Source organism: Salvia splendens, chromosome 16 (assembly GCF_004379255.2).
Source record: "Salvia splendens isolate huo1 chromosome 16, SspV2, whole genome shotgun sequence".
NCBI classification, from domain to species: Eukaryota; Viridiplantae; Streptophyta; class Magnoliopsida; order Lamiales; family Lamiaceae; genus Salvia; species Salvia splendens.
The window spans coordinates 32118901-32139500 of NC_056047.1; the positions used below are offsets into that span (position 1 = coordinate 32118901).

The 20600-nt window shown below is 42.8% G+C and overlaps 1 protein-coding gene across 1 annotated transcript; it reads left to right on the forward strand.

Moving 5' to 3' along the window:
• Positions 1–15155: 15155 nt before the first annotated feature.
• LOC121770503 lies at positions 15156–16190 on the forward strand. Its single transcript, XM_042167222.1, has one exon. It carries the CDS (start codon positions 15156–15158, stop codon positions 16188–16190), a length of 1035 nt encoding a protein of 344 aa, XP_042023156.1.
• Positions 16191–20600: the final 4410 nt, after the last annotated feature.

The following is a 20600-nucleotide window of genomic DNA, read 5'->3' on the forward strand; positions in this document are numbered from 1 at the left end:
AAATTAGCGACTTTATGACAAGATTCCACAAGGAATGCCTGCAAGTAGACGATCTCAACGATCTGCTTGTCATCTCGGCATTCCAAAATGGAATCCTGCCCGGAGCTCTCTACAGGAAGCTCGTTGAGTGCGGTCCGCAGACAGCTCAGGAAATGTGGGACATTGCGGACCAGTACTCCCGGGCCGATGAGGCAGACCGTCGCAAACGGTCGTTAGACAGCTCATCGTCCCGAGGAGACAGAAGGAAGCCCGATCATAGCGATCAGGGGCATCCTCGCCGGACTCCATTTGAAAGAATTCAAAGGGCTCCGGTGCAAGACAGATTGGGACCTCGTCTCAATCCCGAGAAGCCGCCCGCTCAGTTCGTACCGCTGAACAAGCCGAGAGCGGAAATTTTCGAACTGCACTCTGACCTATTCGAAAAGCCAAAGCGGATGACGAAATCAGCCGCGCGCCGACCACAGGATAACTACTGCTCCTACCATCAAGACCACGGTCACGATACTGAGGAGTGCAGAAACTTGGCTGCAGGTATCGATGTTCTTGTGAAGGCAGGGACATTGAAAAAATACCGAAGTAAGCAGCCAAAGAAGAATAAAAAGCAGAGTGGTGCGAACTGCGCTCCTCAGGATCCGAAAAGGCAGCCGGATCCCGAAGACGATGACGAGCCGCAATATGATGGAGTAATCCAGACTATTGACGCGCTCCCTGCCGGGAAGACCAAGTCGTCCCTAAAGTCAGAACGCAGAGGCTCCAATCGAGAGGAGCCAACGCATAAAAGGCTGAAGCAGGACGAAGTGATTACGTTCTCGGCTGCTGATCCCGTCCCGGCCATCTCTCCTCACCAAGACGCCATTGTCATCCAAGCCGGAGTGGCAAACAAACTGATCCACAGGGTGTTTGTGGATACAGGAGCGTCGGTTAGCATTCTTTTTAAAGAGTGCTTCGACAAACTAGAAGTGGACCCAGCTCGGCTCAGTCCGGCTCCGCTTCCCCTGAAGAGCTTCACTCAGGAGGACACCCGCCCTGAAGGTATTATCAGCCTTCCGATCACGGTGGGGAAAGCGCCTACTAGCTCCAGTACGATGATTGAGTTTTTCGTGGTGAAAGCTCGGTCCCCGTACAACGTCATCCTGGGAAGAGACTGGCTCAACACAGTTCGGGCCGTTTGCTCCACCTATCACCTCACCATCAAGATCCCTACTAAAGGAGGGATAGCGGTCATCCGAGGTGACCAAAAGAGAGCAAAGGAATGTCTGCAAATTGCGCTTAGAAGTGCCGAGCAGTCAGATCGGCACCACCAAGCATAGCAATCACAGCAGCCGGAGTCAGAGGCGATGACCGAAGTCATACCGGAGCCGAACTCAATGACAGTTCAGCTGTACGAAGACGATCCATCCAGAACGGTTAAGATCGGCTTCGCGGGAACGCCCCTACTTCGGGAAAAAACCATCCAGCTCCTCAAGGAGTATAAAGACGTCTTTGCATGGTCTCCGTTGGACATGACCGGAGTGCCCCCCGAGGTAATCACTCATCGGTTAAATATTGATCCTTCAGTCCGGCCGATAAAACAGAAGCAAAGACTCTTTGCGGCAGAACGAAGTCAAGTCATCCATGACGAAGTCCGTCAATTATTGAAGGCGGATGTGTTATTCGAAGTGAAGTATCCTTCGTGGGTGGCCAATCCTGTCATGATCAAGAAAAAGTAAGGAGGATGGCGGATGTGCATAGATTTCACCGATCTAAATAAGCACTGTCCCAAAGATTGCTATCCCCTTCCGAACATAGATAAAAAAGTAGAAGCTTTGATAGGCTTTGAAATTTTTTGTTTTCTTGATCTGTACAAAGGATACCATCAAGTTTTAATGGATGAGATTGACGCTTCAAAAACGGCCTTCATTACTGATTTCGGCATTTTCGCTTATAAAAAGATGCCATTCGGTTTAAAGAATGCCGGAGCCACTTATCAAAGGATGGTAGACAAGCTTTTTCGGCACCTGATTGGAAAGGAGGTCGAAGTGTATGTTGACGATATAGTCGTCAAAAGCAAAAGCACTTCGGAGTACGAGCACAACCTCAAGTCCACTCTCAACGTGCTCAAGAAAGCCAACCTCAAACTTAATCCCCAAAAGTGTACCTTTTTGGTAGATTCGGGAAAGTTTTTGGGTTGTTGGGTTTCAAAGGACGGACTCAAGGCAAACCCCTCAAAAGTTCAAGTCGTTCAGAACATGGCAATGCCGAAGTCCATACATGACGTGCAAAGGCTAACCGGATGTCTAGCCGCTCTGAATCGATTCCTTTCCCAAGCAGCCGAAAAGCAACTGCCGTTCTTCAAGGTGTTGAAAAAGGCACCAAAGTTCGAGTGGGGAGCCGAGCAGAAAAAGGCCTTTGACGAGCTCAAAAGTTATCTAGCCGAGCTTCCTATTCTCTCTGCTCCAACCGAAGCCGAAGTAATATTCTTATACTTAGCGGCATCGGATCAAACCATCAGCGCGGTGCTTGTACGAGAAGAAGGCCTAAAGCAGCTTCCCATCTATTTTACAAGCCGAGCATTAAGAGGTCCAGAAACCAGGTATCAACCACTGGAAAAGATTGCTCTGGCATTAGTAAATGCAGCAAGGAGACTGCGGCCATACTTCTATGCTCACAAGGTATGCGTCTTAACTGATCTGCCACTTCGGCAAGTGTTGACCAAACCAGAAGCATCAGGCAGAATCGCCAAGTGGGCTATAGAGTTGGGAGAGCACACAATTGAATATCTACCTCGGAAAGCCATCAAGGGACAAGCCTTGGCAGATTTTCTTGCGGAAGCAAAGTTCGATCAAGCAATTCCTGTTATTGCCGAACAGAAGAATTCTGCCAATGCCGAACTAGCACAGCCCTTGGAATCCGAAGTAGAGCCGCCGGACTGCTGGAGCGGATTCGTAGATGGAGCTTCAAACAAGATGGGAAGTGGAGCTGGTATTTTACTTGTCGCTCCCGACGGACACGAGGTAACCTACTCACTTCGGTTCCTATTCCCCACTACTAATAATGAAGCCGAGTACGAAGCCCTCCTGGCCGGACTCCAGTTAGCGCAAAGTCTGCTCGTCAAATCTCTCAAAGTCCATTGTGATTCACAAGTCATAGTAAATCACATGTTGGGTACAAGTGAAGCTCGTGACGAGAGAATGAAGAAGTATTTGGACAAAGCGCAAAGCATCAGCCGAAGTTTCTCCTATTTTCGGATAATCCGCATTCCCAGAGCGGAAAATAGCCGAGCAGATACCTTAAGTAAGTTGGCCTCAGATCCGAACTCAAAGGCGGAAGAATTAATGCATCGAAGCATTGATGAAGCCGAGGTACATTCAGTATCCAGCTCGCCGAACTGGATGACGCCGATCTTGCAGTATCTGGATCAAGGACAATTGCCCGAGGATAAGAGAGAAGCTCGGAAGATCACATGCCGAGCACTTCGGTACGAACTTCATGAAGGAGTCCTCTTTAGAAAGTCTTACCTCCAGCCGTTATTGCGGTGCGTAGGACCAGAAGAGACGGACTACATCCTCAGAGAAGTTCATGAAGGATCGTGCGGTAGCCACATCGGAGCCAGAGCTTTAGCTAAAAAAGTTCTGAGATGGGGATATTATTGGCCAACCATGGTACAAGAGGCAGTGCAGCTCGTCAAGAAGTGTACGAAGTGCCAAATTCATGCAAATGTCCCAAGGATGCCGCAGACCGATCTATACACTATGCAAAGCCCTTGTCCTTTCATGCAATGGGGCATAGACATAGTGGGACCACTTCCTCAAGCTCCTCGGCAAATGAAATTCCTTATCGTTGCCGTGGACTACTTCACGAAGTGGGTGGAGGCTGAACCATTAGCTACGATAACGAGCTCAAAGGCATTGGACTTCGTCTGGAAGAACATAGTGTGCCGATTTGGCATACCCCACATCCTCATCTCGGATAATGGGACTCAGTTCACCGACAAGACGTTCAAGAATTGGTGCCAAGAGCTGAACATTCAACAGCGGTTCACTTCGGTCTCCCATCCCCAAGCAAACGGACAAACGGAAGTAACGAACCGGATTCTGGTGAAAGGGTTAAAAGCTCGGTTAGAACAAGCCAAAGGGCAATGGGTAGAAAATCTCCCTCAAGTCCTATGGTCCTACCGAACTACACCCAAAACCTCCAACGGTGAAACTCCGTATAGTCTGGTGTATGGCACTGAAGCCGTAATTCCGGTGGAGATCGGCGTACCCAGTCCCCGAACTCTAAATTTCTCCTCAGAAATGAATGACGACGGACTGAGAGCAGAACTAGATCTCGCCGAAGAAAGAAGAGAATTGGCGTGCATAAAAGCAGCCAAGTATAAGGAGCAAGTAGCCCGGTATTATAACCAAAGGGTGAAAAAGCTTCAATTTCAAGTGGGAGATCTCGTCTTGAGAAACAACGAAGTAAGCCGAGCAGAAAAGCTGGGCAAACTCGAACCCACATGGGAGGGTCCATATCGGGTGTCAGAAGTCCTCGGCAAAGGGTCTTATAAATTGACTCACATGTCAGGAGAACAAGTACCCCGAACATGGCACGTCTCCAACCTCAAGAAGTTCCACTTGTAAGAGACAAAGTCCGGTCAGTCTGTCTTGTGTCTAGTTCGGTCATAGGGGTACATGTTTTTATTTGTTTGTTTTTTACTTGTACCTTTTACTTGTCGTTTTATAAAAAGTTTAAAGTTTTTTTTTCTTTCGTCTTTTTCATTTTTTTCCCTATGTGTTTTGTCTCTATGTGCTTGTCGTCTCTTACAAATGGTACCAAGGTATATCGTTCTTTAAAGACTGATCCCCTTTTTAGATCGATTATTAAAGACTATTGTGAGTCCAAGCTTCTAAGGAGGATATAAGACCACAAGTCAGCTTAACAAGCAGTCCGTCTGAAACGAACTGCAATAAGCCAACGATTGTGAGTCCAAGCTTCCAAGGAGGATACAAGACCGCAATTCAGCTTAACAAGCACTTCGTCTGAAACGAACTGCAATAAGGGAAAGTCCGATCCACGCGATAAACCTCGCCGAATTAGGACGACCAAGTTCGGTCAAAGAAGTTTACCTCATAAGACCGGGGACGACCATGTCTAGTCAAAGAGGTTTACTGCATAAGACCACTTCGGTTAAATGGGAAAGTCCGATCCACGCGATAAAACTCGCCGAATTAGGACAAGGGAAAGTTCGATCCCGGCGACAAAAATCGCCAAATTAGAACACAAACCAAGTCCGGTCAAAGATGTTTATTTCATCAGACCAAAGACGAGTCCGGTCAAAGATGTTTATTTCATCAGACCAAAGACGAGTCCGGTCAAAGATGTTTATTTCATCAGACCAAAGACGAGTCCGGTCAAAGATGTTTATTTCATCAGACCAAAGACGAGTCCGGTCAAAGAAGTTTACTTCATAAGATCGAGGACAAGTACGATGAAATTTTTTCGCTAAGCTGTAAATACAGTGTTAGAAGCGAAAACAAAATTTCATTTTTCAAATCTTGTTCGGCATACAACTCAGCTACCCTACAAAATGGCGTTACGCTATTACAAAGGACTATTCTACTGTCCAGGGTTGCTGAAGTTAAGCCACCTATCTGCAAAATCCTCTGGAAGCCGAGTTCGGTTGTTCCGAGCAGATGAAGAATAAGCAGGTCGACGAGATGCTATCCTCGACCCAACGCCTCTTCCCCGAGCCCGAGAAGTCCTAACACCTCGGCGATGAAGAGTCTCTGCAATAATCATCTGCTGATCTTGCTCGCTCATAGTCACAACTCCTCGGCGAATTTCAGTCCGTCCCTGTCTTGACGATTCCGGTTGCTCCTGAGCCCGTTCTCGTCTTGACGTTTCCGGCTGTTCCGGAGTTCGTTGTTGACTGGAAGTAGGATTTTGAACAAGGGAACCAGAGGCTTGATCTGGAGTGCGAGCATCTGTTGGCACGATATGCCGAAGGAATCTTTCTATGGAGGGGCGCCGAGAAAGAACAATGTCGTACCGAGAAGCCCAGCGCCGTAATGATTTCACAACTTGTTGGCAAGCCGAGCTCTCCAGCGCATTGTTCCTCCGGAGTACATGATATTCCTCCCACAGTTCGTCAACTCGACTCTGAACATCTGATATGGTCAAGCCCCCGCGCACACGGATGTAATCCTCGTACGCAGTCCTCTCAGCAATGGTCGTATTCAGCTCGGCCTCCAGATCCTTCTTATCGGACTCTAAGTCCTTATTATCGGCCTCCAGTTTCACTAAACGAGCCAGAAGCTCGTCATTCTTCGTCTGATCGGCTATAGCTCTTTTCTCAGCTTCGTCTAAAGCCGAAGAGTACAGCCGTTTCCAGTGAAGTATCTCCATCTCCTTGAGTACAAAGCAGCTATATTAGTTCGGCAGCTGTACCGAGCAGATAGTAAAATACAACAGGAATAAAGGCGAGTACGAAAAGCTATACGAAGACAAGTGTGGAGAATTTTTCGTTCACAAGGAAAATTTTTTACACTAGGAGGGCTTCAAGGCCATGTTACAAGGAAGAAACTAGACTAAGAGAAGGGAGACGAAATCATACTCCACCAGCTTCGTCTCCGGCTCCTTGGTCTGGTTCAGCTTCTTTCTCCTGAGCTACCTCAGCCTCGGCCTCGGCTCCTGCCGGCCTCGCCTCCGCCTCCTGATCGGCTTCCTTCTCCGGATGCCCGGCCCGCTCGACTTCGGCCTCCAGCTCCAGCGGCTCGGCCTCACCCTCTCCGTTGTAAGTCGAAGCGGGTGAAACGGGTCCCACGGAGGCAAAGATAGCCTCCAGGTTCTCGTCTCGATCAGCTTGACAACTCCGGACTCGGTCTGCAGAAAGCAGGACCGAGGATGAAGCGAGCTCCTCAAGGAGCGGCAGATTCTGAAGCCGAGCTGCTATCTCTCGGCTGTACAGAGGCAGCACGACGTCGGCCCCCTGCTCGCCCTTATCGGCAATTAGCCTTACCAGACTACCGACAAAGGCCGAGAACTGGCTGCTCAAAAAGAGTTTCTCCGTGTAAACACGGAGAGCCTCCCCCTGGGCAGCCACGGCGGCAGCATCCCTCCGTTTCGTCTGCTCTCGCTGGATGACGAGCTGGTTTTTGGCAAACTGAGCTTCATCCTGGGCCGAAATCCTAGCAGCTCTGGCTTTCTCAAAGTTAGCCTCAGCCTGTTCGGCCCGATGACAAGCAGCCGCCAACTTCCTCTGCATCTCAGCGTAGTCATTGGACGCTTTGGAGAGTTCGACGGCGACGAGCTTGGAGAGCATATCGTTCCTCTGAAAATGGATAAAGAAAAAAGTCAACAAAGGGGCCACAAAAAATACAGGAAAAAAGCAAGGCCAGAAAATCAAGAAGAGAATTCACCTCGGCGAAGTCCGTGGGCCATAAAAACGGCTCACAGATATGTTCCGAAGGAGGCGCCAAGACCACGTCTTTCTCTGGCGCTCTCGGGGGCTTCTGGGCCTTCCCCTTCCCCTTCGCCGAAGTCGACTCCGGCTTCTTCGGATCCGAAGAGGTTTTTTGCCTTTTCGGAGTCCTCTCGGCATCAGACGCCGAGCTGGTGGTTTTCGGCCTCTCCGGCTCCTTGGACTCCGAAGATTTGCGGCTAGCCTTACTCAGCATGTACACTGCCAAAAAGCAAGAAAGCAAAGTCAGATTTTCTTCGTTAAAGCAGTAGAGCATAAAGATAAAGAGAAATCCTCACCCTCGGCCTCTTCGTCCGAAGACGAGATGTCGAACACGACGTCGCCCTTGACGAGCTCAGACTCCGTGTATTGTTTCCTAACTATGGGAATCTTGTTGAGCTCGCCATCGAGCGCGTCCAACGGTTCAGGCCGAGGGTGACGGATAACGGACTCCGGCCCTCTCCAGGGAAAACTAGGAGCCGCGGTCCTATCATAGTAGAAGAAGCGATTTTGCCACTTCGGCCACTTCGTTTTACAAAAGGCCCTAAAGGGCTGTAAAGGGATCAAGTAAAACCAAGACCCCTTCCTCTTAAATTGAAAAAATTTAAGGATCGCCTTCAAAGACAAATCCCTTCCTAACCTACGGAGTTCGGCAGCGAAGGCCGACAAGTGCCTCCAAGAGTTCGGAGTCACTTGGCCTAAAGGAAGCGGAAAAAAATCTAGTAAATCTATAAAGGCGGAAGGGAGGGGGAAACGAAGCCCGCATTCTAAGCAGGCCTCGTACACGGTGGCGTACCCCTCCGGCGGGGAGTCAGCCCTATGATCACCGTCAGGTACCACCGCCTTTCCCCCAGGAAAAAAGTATTTTTCGGGTAGGGATATCACAGTATCCTTACTCAAAATACTAGGGAAATACTCTACGGTCTTCTCCCCGGACTCTTTCCGGCCAGAAGACCCCTTATCCCCTTTCCTACCGCTACCCGACTCCGAAGAAGAAGAAGACATTTTTCTTACTTTTTGAAGGTGAAGAAAGTCTGAAGAAGCTCTTGAAAGCGGAAGAAAATTTCTCGAGAAAGAGAGAGTATAGAAGACGCAACAGCAAAGGTGTTCAAATGAGGAAAAAGGAGCATATTTATCAGATTCGGGAAAGATTTCGAGATCGTTGCGCCGTTTCGAATCCCACCTTTTCAGGATTCAACGGCCGGATTTTACTGTCGCATTTAATGCAGGCACGCGCAAGGCACGTCCCCTGACGTCAGCCTCCCCCTTACCATTATCCAGAATGCCGAAGTGACTCACCTCGCCGAAGTGATTCACTTCGCTTTTCGGGGGGGGTAGTGATGGGGTACGAACTAAACCCTAATGGCAAGCCCAATAATAGTGACGGCCCATCAGCCCAGAGCCCAAGAAAGAGTATCTGTTCGGCACCAAAGAGTTCGGCACGACCAAAGAGTTCGGACTCAGCCTACAGCTCGGTAAAAGCCGACCAGTCAAGCTCTCCTCTCAGATCGGCAAGAGCTGATCGGTAAAGTCCAGCAGTTCGGTCTCAGCATTCGACCGAACTAGGAGTTAGTGGACTCATGAAAGGCCTCCACGACCTCCGCTATACCCACGATCTATTTAGTGGTACGAAGCAGTTATTGAGCAGTTATTGCTCACCCACGATCTTGTTAGTGGGGCTGCAAACCACGACCTTAGTTCAATGTATAAATAGAACTTAGATCAGATAGAAAAGGGTTAAGCTCTCTAGAGATAAAATAGCATATAGCAAGTCTGTGTTGTAAGCTGTAATCCCAGATCAAGCAATACAATCTTGCCCTCCCTTCCTCCCGTGGACGTAGATTTACTTCAGTAAATCGAACCACGTAAATTCTTTGTGTCATAGTCTTCATTCTCTACCAGCATTCACTAACATCAGAAATTCGCGGATCCATCACCAAGCATACAAAAGTCATTTTTAGGTCATTGTAAGCTTATTTTTACGTCATTATAGTAAGGATGACATGAAATGATCTTAACATGACCTCAAACCCAAAGTTTATAATATGACCTAAAATTGCTTTACAATGACCCTCTGTGTTTTTGTTTAATTATTGACCATTGGATTGTCAAATCTCATGGTCAGGACTTGGTCTGGATTTTGTATTGAGATCAAGTTTTGTATTGATCATTTTCATATATATATATATATATATATATATATATATATATATATATATATATTATCATCAGAATTTTGCTATTTATATGAATAAGACGGAGGGTTGTGAATTAGGAGACACAATAAGAGGTTCGGTTAGACTCTTGTCATAAATCGGTGTGTATAGATCACACTTTTAATTTTACGTCCGTTATGTGGTGAATTTCTATGTGTTAAGTTGAAGTGAATAATTGGATTATATGATGTGATATTGATATGATATATACTTAGTTGTGATGCTGGGGATATATGTTGGTGCAATAAATATATATTATATTGGAATTATTTAGTGGAATATGATATGGATATATGATTGGTACAATAGATATGTTTTGCATATGGTATTGTAATTAATTGAATCATTGGATTAAAAAGGATATATGATAGTCTTATCCTAGATCTGAATTCACAGTGGGACCTACGGGTCAAATCATATTGGGACCTACGTGTCAATTCACAGTGGGACCTCTCCAAATCATATTGCGGCCTACAGGTCAATTCACAGTGGGACCTACGGGTCAAATCATATTGCGGCCTACAGGTCAATTCACAGTGGGACCTACGGGTCAAATCATAGTGGGACCTTTGGGTCAAATCATAATGGCATATTGAAAATCTCGGGCAAATACCAGACTTGAACTGTCACAGAATAATAAACTGAACAAAGTGGCATGTGCATATGTATATGAAATTATTTTTTTATATTTGTTGATTATTGTTATATATATATATATATATATATATATATAGGGTTTTGATCTATACAAAACTAGATTTAAATACAAAAACGCAGAACAATATTATACGTAGGGCACTTTTAGGTCATAGTTAGTTAATTTTTAGGTCGCATGACCTAAAATAATCTTAGCATGACATTAAACCCAAATATTATAATATGACCTAAAATTGCTTAATTATGACCTTCCGTGTTTTTGGTTAATTATTGACCATTAGATCATCTAATCCTAGGGCCAAGATTTGGGCTGCATTTCTGGATTTAAATGCATTTTTATTTTGATCATCTCCTTATATATATATGTATATAGGGTAGTGTTAATCTTCTTTTCGCCTCTTAGATTTAAGTTTCTTCTCAATTTGGAGCGTTGGATCAAGAGGATGGACGTTCCTGATGACTAGCTTAGATATGTTCTCGTTGTTCATTATTTGTACAATTTCGTGCATCATGGGGGTGAATTAGTCATTTTATGTACTCAAAACTGACGAAAACGTCTTCTACGAGATTTAAGCGGGATATACCCACTACTTCCCATCTACTCAACACTACATTCATCATCAATCGCATTTACTCACAATCTCTCTCCCGCTTCTCTCTCCCGATTCGTCTTCCCCCTTTCCAAAAACTTTCAAAACCCTAGCCGCCCCCATTCAAGATCTCTCCGTTTTCTCGAAATCTCAACCGGTGTTTGCTTTGATTTCCAATTACCCTTCCTGTTTTGAACAAGATTTCGCTGCAGTCTAAGAGGAGGTAGGGACATGGGGAACAACAGCAACAACCACAACCCATTCGACAGGTGGCCCCACAGCAAGCGAGAGCGTACGCACTGAAAGGAAATGAAGGGCATGAACAGCAAACCGACAAGGACTGATGGGATGAAAGAGAAGTACCCCGAATAGTTTATGGAAGACGACTAAAATTTCGGGCGAAATTTCTGTTAAGAGGGGAAGGATGTAGCACCCCGGAAAATTTTTTGACTTTTTTTATTTGATGGCTTATTTTCATTTTATTAATGTGGATGTTGATTTGGAAATGTATTTTTGGAAATTGATTTCTATGAGGTTGTGTTAACGATGTGAAATTAATGGTTGAGAGTTATGTGGAATAATATGATATGTTTTCCAATGAGCGGGATTTAATTAAATAAGATCATGCATATTTGTGCCAGTTACCTTATTCAAATTCTTTTCGGCATTTCTATTTATTGGAAGTAATATCTTCTTTCTTGGATTTATTTAATTATTTTGGGATATTTATCCAAATTAAATCCAAAACTAAAATATTCTTATTTATTTTTCCATGATTTTCGAAATCTCCTATTTTTGGGAGAGGAGAAATTAAGTATTCTATAATTGATTTCTTACTTATTTCTTTCCATGAATGAATTGGAATATTCTAGCCAATCTTGCCTTACTTTATTCTATTAAAGATTTGGAAATTTTTTCTGGTGGGAGGAACCTTAAACCACACGCCTACTTCTCATTATTTTTGGAGGATTTTACAAATTTCTCTACTCCGTATTATTTTATTCTACTCCGTGAAATACCAAATTAAATCATAAGCTAATTAAATAGCTATGATTTTCAAAAATCCTCCCCTTAATTCTCCCCATAATTCACGCCTCCCTCCCCCCTCCAAATCTCTCAAATCTTTTTTTGATTTATTCTCCTAAATCTTCAATTAATTGTGGGATTTATTATTTCCTAACTCTATAAATAAAACCAAAAACCTAACCCTAAACCCATCTCACACGCCTCCCTCTCAAATCACACGCCCCTCCCCTTGCTCCATCTTCTCCCACACTTGTTTTTCTACTCTACTCAAGATCCTTTCGATTCGCCAAGAGTTTGTTGAAGAATCAAGAGTTATATTCGTTTCTACCGATTGTTTCGTTCAAGAAAGGTACAATCAAACCTCTATTCTTCATTCCTCTCCATCCAAACATTCTTTCGACTCCCTCATGCATCTAGTGAGTGTAGGGATTTCAAATCTAAGGATTTAATCGGTGGGAAATTTGTGTTTGCATTTAAGTATGCGTTTTGAATGCAATTTTGTGAAGTTTGATTTGAATCTTTGGTGAATGATGTGAGTTTATGGGCAAACATGATTATGAGAACCTTTTAAGCATGATTATGTGTTTTCCAGCATGAAAAGTTGGGGTTTGTTTGATGGAAGATGAAAACCCTATTTTCGAAACTATGAACCTGAAATATGTGGTGCACGAACAGTAGCTTCTGATCTGTAATTGACTCATCGAACGAACGAATTTTGATATGAAATTTTTACTGAGTAAACTACAAGGTGTTTTCCGTGTCTCGTGTGAATTTCAGCCTTTTATCGAAAAATGAATTTTTAATAATTTTTTGAAGCTGACTGCGCAAATCTGCCAGAAACCTGTGTTCTCGCCAAGAATGTTTCGTTTTCTTTTTGACTGACCAAATGACCTCCGATTGATGTTAATCTTGAACTAGATAAAAATTTGAAGTGTCTTCTGAGTCGTGTAAAAGTTTCAGCCTTATTGGGCATCGGACGAATATTTGGTGAATTTTTCAAATGAACTGCGCAGTGCTGCCAGAAATTTTATGTTCCGACCAGAGAGTTTAATTATTGTTTTGACTGACTAAAAGACGTTATTTCAGTGTGAAAATTTGTCTGAATGAACTTGAACGTGTCTTCTGTGTTGTGACCAAAATTTAGCTTCATATGAGGTCGGGTGAATTTTTAGTGATTTTTACAACACGGTCGCGCAGTTCTGCCAGTTTTATGCCTTGATAAAATGACACTTATTTTCAAGTTTAAAAGTATTATATGATGCATGTATGTCCAAGGAACGTGTTTAATGATGTGATCACGTGAGATACGTTGAAATATATTATGATGTGTTTTTCCATCTTTGTGACGAACATTGGGTTAGGTAAATTGAGAAAAACGATGAGAGAGAAACGATAGGACATGCATGGTAATATGATTCTGTGGAAGGCTGACTTGTGTTGTCGTTGACAAGGGTGATTGTATTCGTGAACTCGAGGAACGAGAGTTGCCATAAGTTGGATTGTGAATTGTTAAGCGAACGAGATGGGCTTTTCTACCCTACATTATTTGTGGGCTTTCTTTTCAAACCACTTTATTTTTCCGAAAATATGATGTGGTGTTATAAGGGTGGTTTAAAGTGTTATGTCATGCCGTGATTGTTTTGATGTTGAGATTTTTGCCTGATGCCTAGTTCGTTTGAGCTTGCTCCGTTAGGCTATAGGGCTATGTTGAGATTGTGCTTGATGCCTAGTTTGTGAGTTTGCTCCATTAGGCTATAAGGCTATGATAAACGAATTCGGGTCTGAGTAGGGCCGCAAACCCTATCAGGCTGTGTACACAGAGGGGATCGTGAGCCGTCCTTGCTAGTCGGCCGGTCTCGTGGGCGAATAGTGTGGCCACACTTTCGTCGCACTATGGTAAGAGGATGTGATTGATTGATTGATGAGAAAGTGGGGAGATTGTTTTGACCGGCCGGTCTGTGAAAAGTGTTTTTGTGATACTCGTGATATTTCTTAAATAAACGTAAAAACTCGAGTTCACCGGTATGGATGGCATAACTGTTATAAAATGTTTTCGGCATGAGCCCATTGAGTACAACAAGTACTCAGCCCTGCATATCCTTTTTCTTTATGTGCAGGTTGAGGGGTGATGTTGCGGCGGATGTTGAATGAGCTTTAGGATTTCCCGGATGCGTCGTGTCTTCATACATGGGCGTCTCCCTTTGACTCTATTGAATACTTGTTTTTCCGCTGCCGTGTTTGAAATAAATTTCTAGAAGTCTTCCGTACTATTTAGTACTGCTTTATGACATTAAGTATTTTGAGGCTAAAATCCGTTGCTTAACTTTTCAATAAACTAAAATATTTCTTTTTTAAGTTAATTGGGTTTTTCATATTTGCCTCCCCCTTTTCTTCACAGCTCCTTAGTCCCTCCCATCGTCACGTTTTCCCCGTGTTCACTATCCTTAGTAAGGGCGGTCGTGACAAAGTGGTATCAGAGCTTCGTTCTTTCGCTCTGGTCCGAGAGTCTTCTTTCAGTCTAAGTCTAGATCAGTACCCCAAGACTAGAAGTGTCACGAAGGCTCAACATCCGAAGCATCACGCTCAACCAAAGAAAGTGAGGTATGTTTAAGTTGTTGAAAGAATGCGAGATTGATGTATGAAATTGATGATGATATGATGAGGATGTTTTGGCAAGTGTACGCATGTGAATAAATGTTATGTGTGAAGATGATAACGTAGTGATATGATTATGGGGGACATGAGCATGATTGGCATGATAATCTAAACCCGTGTTATATGTGTGAAAATGATATTGTGATAGTGTGATTATGTGGAATATGAACATGATTGGCAAGATGATCTAAGCACGTGTTGTGTGTGCGAATATAATATTGTTATGGTATGATTATGTGAGACATGAGCAAGATTGGTATGACGACTTAAGTATGTGTTATGTGTGAAAGTACTACGACGTAAGCATGTGAACATAGGAAGCCTTAGGGCGGCCTCAAATTTGGTGATGCGTGACGAACCCTAGATTTATCACAAATAACGAGATAGAATATATGTTGGAAAACCTTCGTCTTCGCGTAAATGGCACGGATAAAACAACCCGCATATAAGGGCGCCCAATATAACGTCAGAGTGCGACGAATGCAAGGAAGTTACGATTTTGATAACCACGAATACTAACAACGATGCTAACTTGTCTTTTGGACCAGAATGCCACCACGACGCATACGTGGCCCACAAGTGGAGAACGACATGGAGGAACAATCAGAGGGAAGTGTCGGGAATCAACCCCCTTCTCCACCACCACCCCCACCTCAACCTCAAGAGAGAGAATACATTAAGGCCTTCCGAAAGGAAAACCCTCCAAAGTTTGACGGACTGGGAGAGCCCCCGAAGGCAGAGGCTTGGATACGCAACCTCGAGCGTATATTTGACTTCATGGGATGCACCGATAGGGAACGTCTAGCTTGCGTGACGTATCAACTGACTGGACCTGCCGATTTTTGGTGGGAAACTAAACGACGAACTATGAACCCTGCCCGCCACGAGGCGCTCACATGGGAAGAATTCAAGGAAGAGGTGTACGACAAGTACATTCCCATGAGCTATAGACGGGCAAAGATAGTGGAGATCCACACCCTGAAACAGGGAAACATGACGGTGACGGAGTACGACCGTGCTCTTTGTGAAATGACCCGATATGCGCCCGAGTTAGTGGACACCAATGAGAAGATGGCCGCAAAATTCTGTTCTGGCCTTAGACACAAGATAAGGGTAGCCGTGGCCAGCCGCAGAGGAATCTCGTACTCCGAAATTTTGAGTTGCGCTTTAGATGTGGAAGAAGCACCACCAAAGGACGAGACGACGGCAAATCCTACACCACCAACACCTCAACCGAACTATCGAGACAAGAGGAAGTGGGAAGACAACCGAGCTCCTTATGACAACAAGCGACACCGTTCTACTTTCCGCCAGACGCAAGACTATGACCGGCAAGCCATGCCACAGCCGAGAGGGAATCAACAGAAGGCACCCCACTGCAACCGGTGCTCCAAGTACCACTTTGGCGAGTGTAGAGCTGGAGGCATCCGATGCTTCACTTGTGGTAGAAATGGACATATGTCTCGAGAGTGCCCGAATAACAACAAAGGAGGAATTTGGAATAGGCAGGGACATGGGGAACAACAGCAACAACCACAACCCATTCGACAGGTGGCGCCACAGCAAGCGAGAGCGTACGCACTGAAAGGAAATGAAGGGCAGGAACAGCAAACCAACAAGGACTGATGGGATGAAAGAGAAGTACCCCGAATAGTTTATGGAAGACGACTAAAATTTCGGGACGAAATTTCTGTTAAGAGGGGAAGGATGTAGCACCCCGGAAAATTTTTTGACTTTTTTTATTTGATGGCTTATTTTCGTTTTATTAATGTGGATGTTGATTTGGAAATGCATTTTTGGAAATTGATTTCTATGAGGTTGTGTTAACGATGTGAAATTAATGGTAGAGAGTTATGTGGAATAATATGATATGTTTTCCAATGGGCGGGATTTAATTAAATAAGATCATGCATATTTGTGCCAGTTACCTTATTCAAATTCTTTTCGGCATTTCTATTTATTGGAAGTAATATCTTCTTTCTTGGATTTATTTAATTTTTTGGGATATTTATCCAAATTAAATCCAAAACCAAAATATTCTTATTTATTTTTCCATGATTTTCGAAATCTCCTATTTTTGGGAGAGGAGAAATTAAGTATTCTATAATTGATTTCTTACTTATTTCTTTCCATGAATGAATTGGAATATTCTAGCCAATCTTGCCTTACTTTATTCTATTAAAGATTTGGAAATTTTTTCTGGTGGGAGGAACCTTAAACCACACGCCTACTTCTCATTATTTTTGGAGGATTTTACAAATTTCTCTACTCCGTATTATTTTATTCTACTCCGTGAAATACCAAATTAAATCATAAGCTAATTAAATAGCTATGATTTTCAAAAATCTTCCCCTTAATTCTCCCCATAATTCACGCCTCCCAACCCCCCCAAATCTCTCAAATCTTTATTTGATTTATTCTCCCAAATCTTCAATTAATTGTGGGATTTATTATTTCCTAACTTTATAAATAAAACCAAAAACCTAACCCTAAACCCATCTCACACGCCTCCCTCTCAAATCACATGCCCCTCCCCTTGCTCCATCTTCTCCCACACTTGTTTTTCTACTCTACTCAAGATCTTTTCGATTCGCCAAGAGTTTGTTGAAGAATCAAGAGTTATATTCGTTTCTACCGATTGTTTCGTTCAAGAAAGGTACAATCAAACCTCTATTCTTCATTCCTCTCCATCCAAACATTCTTTCGACTCCCTCATGCATCTAGTGAGTGTAGGGATTTCAAATCTAAGGATTTAATCGGTGGGGAATTTGTGTTTGCATTTATGTATGCGTTTTGAATGCAATTTTGTGAAGTTTGATTTGAATCTTTGGTGAATGATGTGAGTTTATCTGCAAACATGATTATGAGAACCTTTTAAGCATGATTATGTGTTTTCCAGCATGAAAAGTTGGGGTTTGTTTGATGGAAGATGAAAACCCTATTTTCGAAACTATGAACCTGAAATATGTGGTGCACGATGAGTAGCTTCTGATCTGTAATTGACTCATCGAACGAACGAATTTTGATATGAAATTTTTACTGAGTAAACTACAAGGTGTTTTCCGTGTCTCGTGTGAATTTCAGCCTTTTTATCGAAAAATGAATTTTTAATAATTTTTTTAAGCTGACTGCGCAAATCTGCCAGAAACCTGTGTTCTCGCCAAGAATGTTTCGTTTTCTTTTTGACTGATCAAATGACCTCCGATTGATGTTATTCTTGAACTAGATAAAAATTTGAAGTGTCTTCTGAGTCGTGTAAAAGTTTCAGCCTTATTGGGCATCGGATGAATATTTGGTGACTTTTTCAAATGAACTGCGCAGTGCTGCCAGAAATTTTATGTTCCGACCAGAGAGTTTAATTATTGTTTTGACTGACTAAAAGACGTTATTTCAGTGTGAAAATTTGTCTGGATGAACTTGAACGTGTCTTCTGTGTTGTGACCAAAATTTAGCTTCATATGAGGTCGGGTGAATTTTTAGTGATTTTTACAACACGGTCGCGCAGTTCTGCTAGTTTTATGCCTTGATAAAATGACACTTATTTTCAAGTTTAAAAGTATTATATGATGCATGTATGTCCAAGGAACGTGTTTAATGATGTGATCACGTGAGATACGTTGAAATATATTATGATGTGTTTTTCCATCTTTGTGACGAACATTGGGTTAGGTAAATTGAGAAAAACGATGAGAGAGAAACGATAGGACATGCATGGTAATATGATTCTGTGGAAGGCTGACTTGTGTTGTCGTTGACAAGGGTGATTGTATTCGTGAACTCGAGGAACGAGAGTTGCCATAAGTTGGATTGTGAATTGTTAAGCGGACGAGGTGGGCTTTTCTACCCTACATTATTTGTGGGCTTTCTTTTCAAACCTCTTTATTTTTCTGAAAATATGATGTGGTGTTATAAGGGTGGTTTAAAGTGTTATGTCATGCCGTGATTGTTTTGATGTTGAGATTTTTGCCTGATGCCTAGTTCGTTTGAGCTTGCTCCGTTAGGCTATAGGGCTATGTTGAGATTGTGCTTGATGCCTAGTTTGTGAGTTCACTCCATTAGGCTATAGGGCTATGATAAACGAATTCGGGTCTGAGTAGGGCCGCAAACCCTATCAGGCTGTGTACACAGAGGGGATCGTGAGCCGTCCTTGCTAGTCGGCCGGTCTCGTGGGCGAATAGTGTGTCTACACTTTCGTCGCACTATGGTAAGAGGATGTGATTGATTGATTGATGAGAAAGTGGGGAGATTGTTTTGACCGGCCGGTCTGTGAAAAGTGTTTTTGTGATACTCGTGATATTTCTTAAATAAACGTAAAAACTCGAGTTCACCGGTATGGATGACATAACTGTTATAAAATGTTTTCGGCATGAGCCCATTGAGTACAACAAGTACTCAGCCCTGCATATCCTTTTTCTTTATGTGCAGGTTGAGGGGTGATGTTGCGGCGGATGTTGAGTGAGCTTTAGGATTTCCCGAATGCGTCGTGTTTTCATACATGGGCTTCTCCCTTTGACTCTCTTGAATACTTGTTTTTCCGCTGCCGTGTTTGAAATAAATTTCTAGAAGTCTTCCGCACTATTTAATACTGCTTTATGACATTAAGTATTTTGAGGCTAAAATCCGTTGCTTAACTTTTCAATAAACTAAAATATTTCTTTTTGAAGTTAATTGGGTTTTTCATATTTGCCTCCTCCTTTTCTTCACAGCTCCTTAGTCCCTCCCATTGTCACGTTTTCCCCGTCTTCACTATCCTTAGTAAGGGCGGTCGTGACAGATTCTGTTTTTATTTGCTTTTTGAATACCTGGACTTTTGCTCTGATTTTGTGCTTGATATATTTGGATTTCAATCCCACATGTTTTAGTTGAGTTTGTACATTGATTTTAGAAACTTGTGCATTAATTTTGGTTCTGTATCCATTATCCGTATGCTGGTGGACATTATTGTATAAAATAATGCAATGTTAGTGAGTTCATTACTGTACTGTATCTGCACATTATATCAGTATTCATATGCATCAAAATATCTTGTGTTATGCATCATGTAACTGGTGTTTTTTATTGTTAAAGAGTGAATGGAATATTTTTATATGTTCATTACTTGAGTGATTCTGTTCATTATTTGGCTTTTTGAATGCATTATTTATCCTGTTTTAAGAATCATGTGACTGCGGTTGTACATGGGTCAAAGACTGAATGGAATAATTGTAAGTACATTACTTGACCGGATCTGTACATTATTTAGTTATTTTAGTGCATTATTTATCATGGTTTATGTTTTATGTGATCGTTGTTAGACATGGGACAATGGGTGATTGCAATATTCATGGTGCATTTGTTAATTTATTCTGAACATTATTTGATTATTAAACTGCATTATGTATCAGCTTTTAGGCATTATTTTGATGCTTCTGTACAAGAGTGTATTACATTATTTGCCGATGTGATTACATTATTTGACTATGTGAATGTATTAAGTTGGTTTCTGTTTTAAATTGTCAAACAACAACTGGAATATTTGTTAGTTCATTACCTTATATAATCTCTGCATTACATGCATATGGTAATGCATTATTTTCCTATATGCATGAATTATGTTTACTTCTGTTTTAGATAGTCAAAGAGTAAGGTAGTAATTGTTACATTCTTTTTAATATAACTATATGTCACTGCAGTATTTACCTAAACGAATACATTATATCTGTTGCTGGACATTGGAAAAGTTTTTATTATAATTTTCATGTTCATTTGGTGCATTTATTTATACAATATATATCTTTTTGGTATTCCTTATATTGCACGTTTCATGATGCATGTTGGTGCTGCTGGACAGGGACGAAGCAGTTAAGGATAGACATAGAAGACACATTAGATGATCTACTGCTGTTGGAATCGCCCAACAGTTCCGCGCACGACTAACGGAAGCAACAACTAGTACTGCGCAAAATGAATGTGATGACAAAAAGAATAAAGGAAGAAGGGACGACTATTTGTACTGTCGACGTACACCTGCCGAGTTCTTGTCCTGCTTAAAGAGTC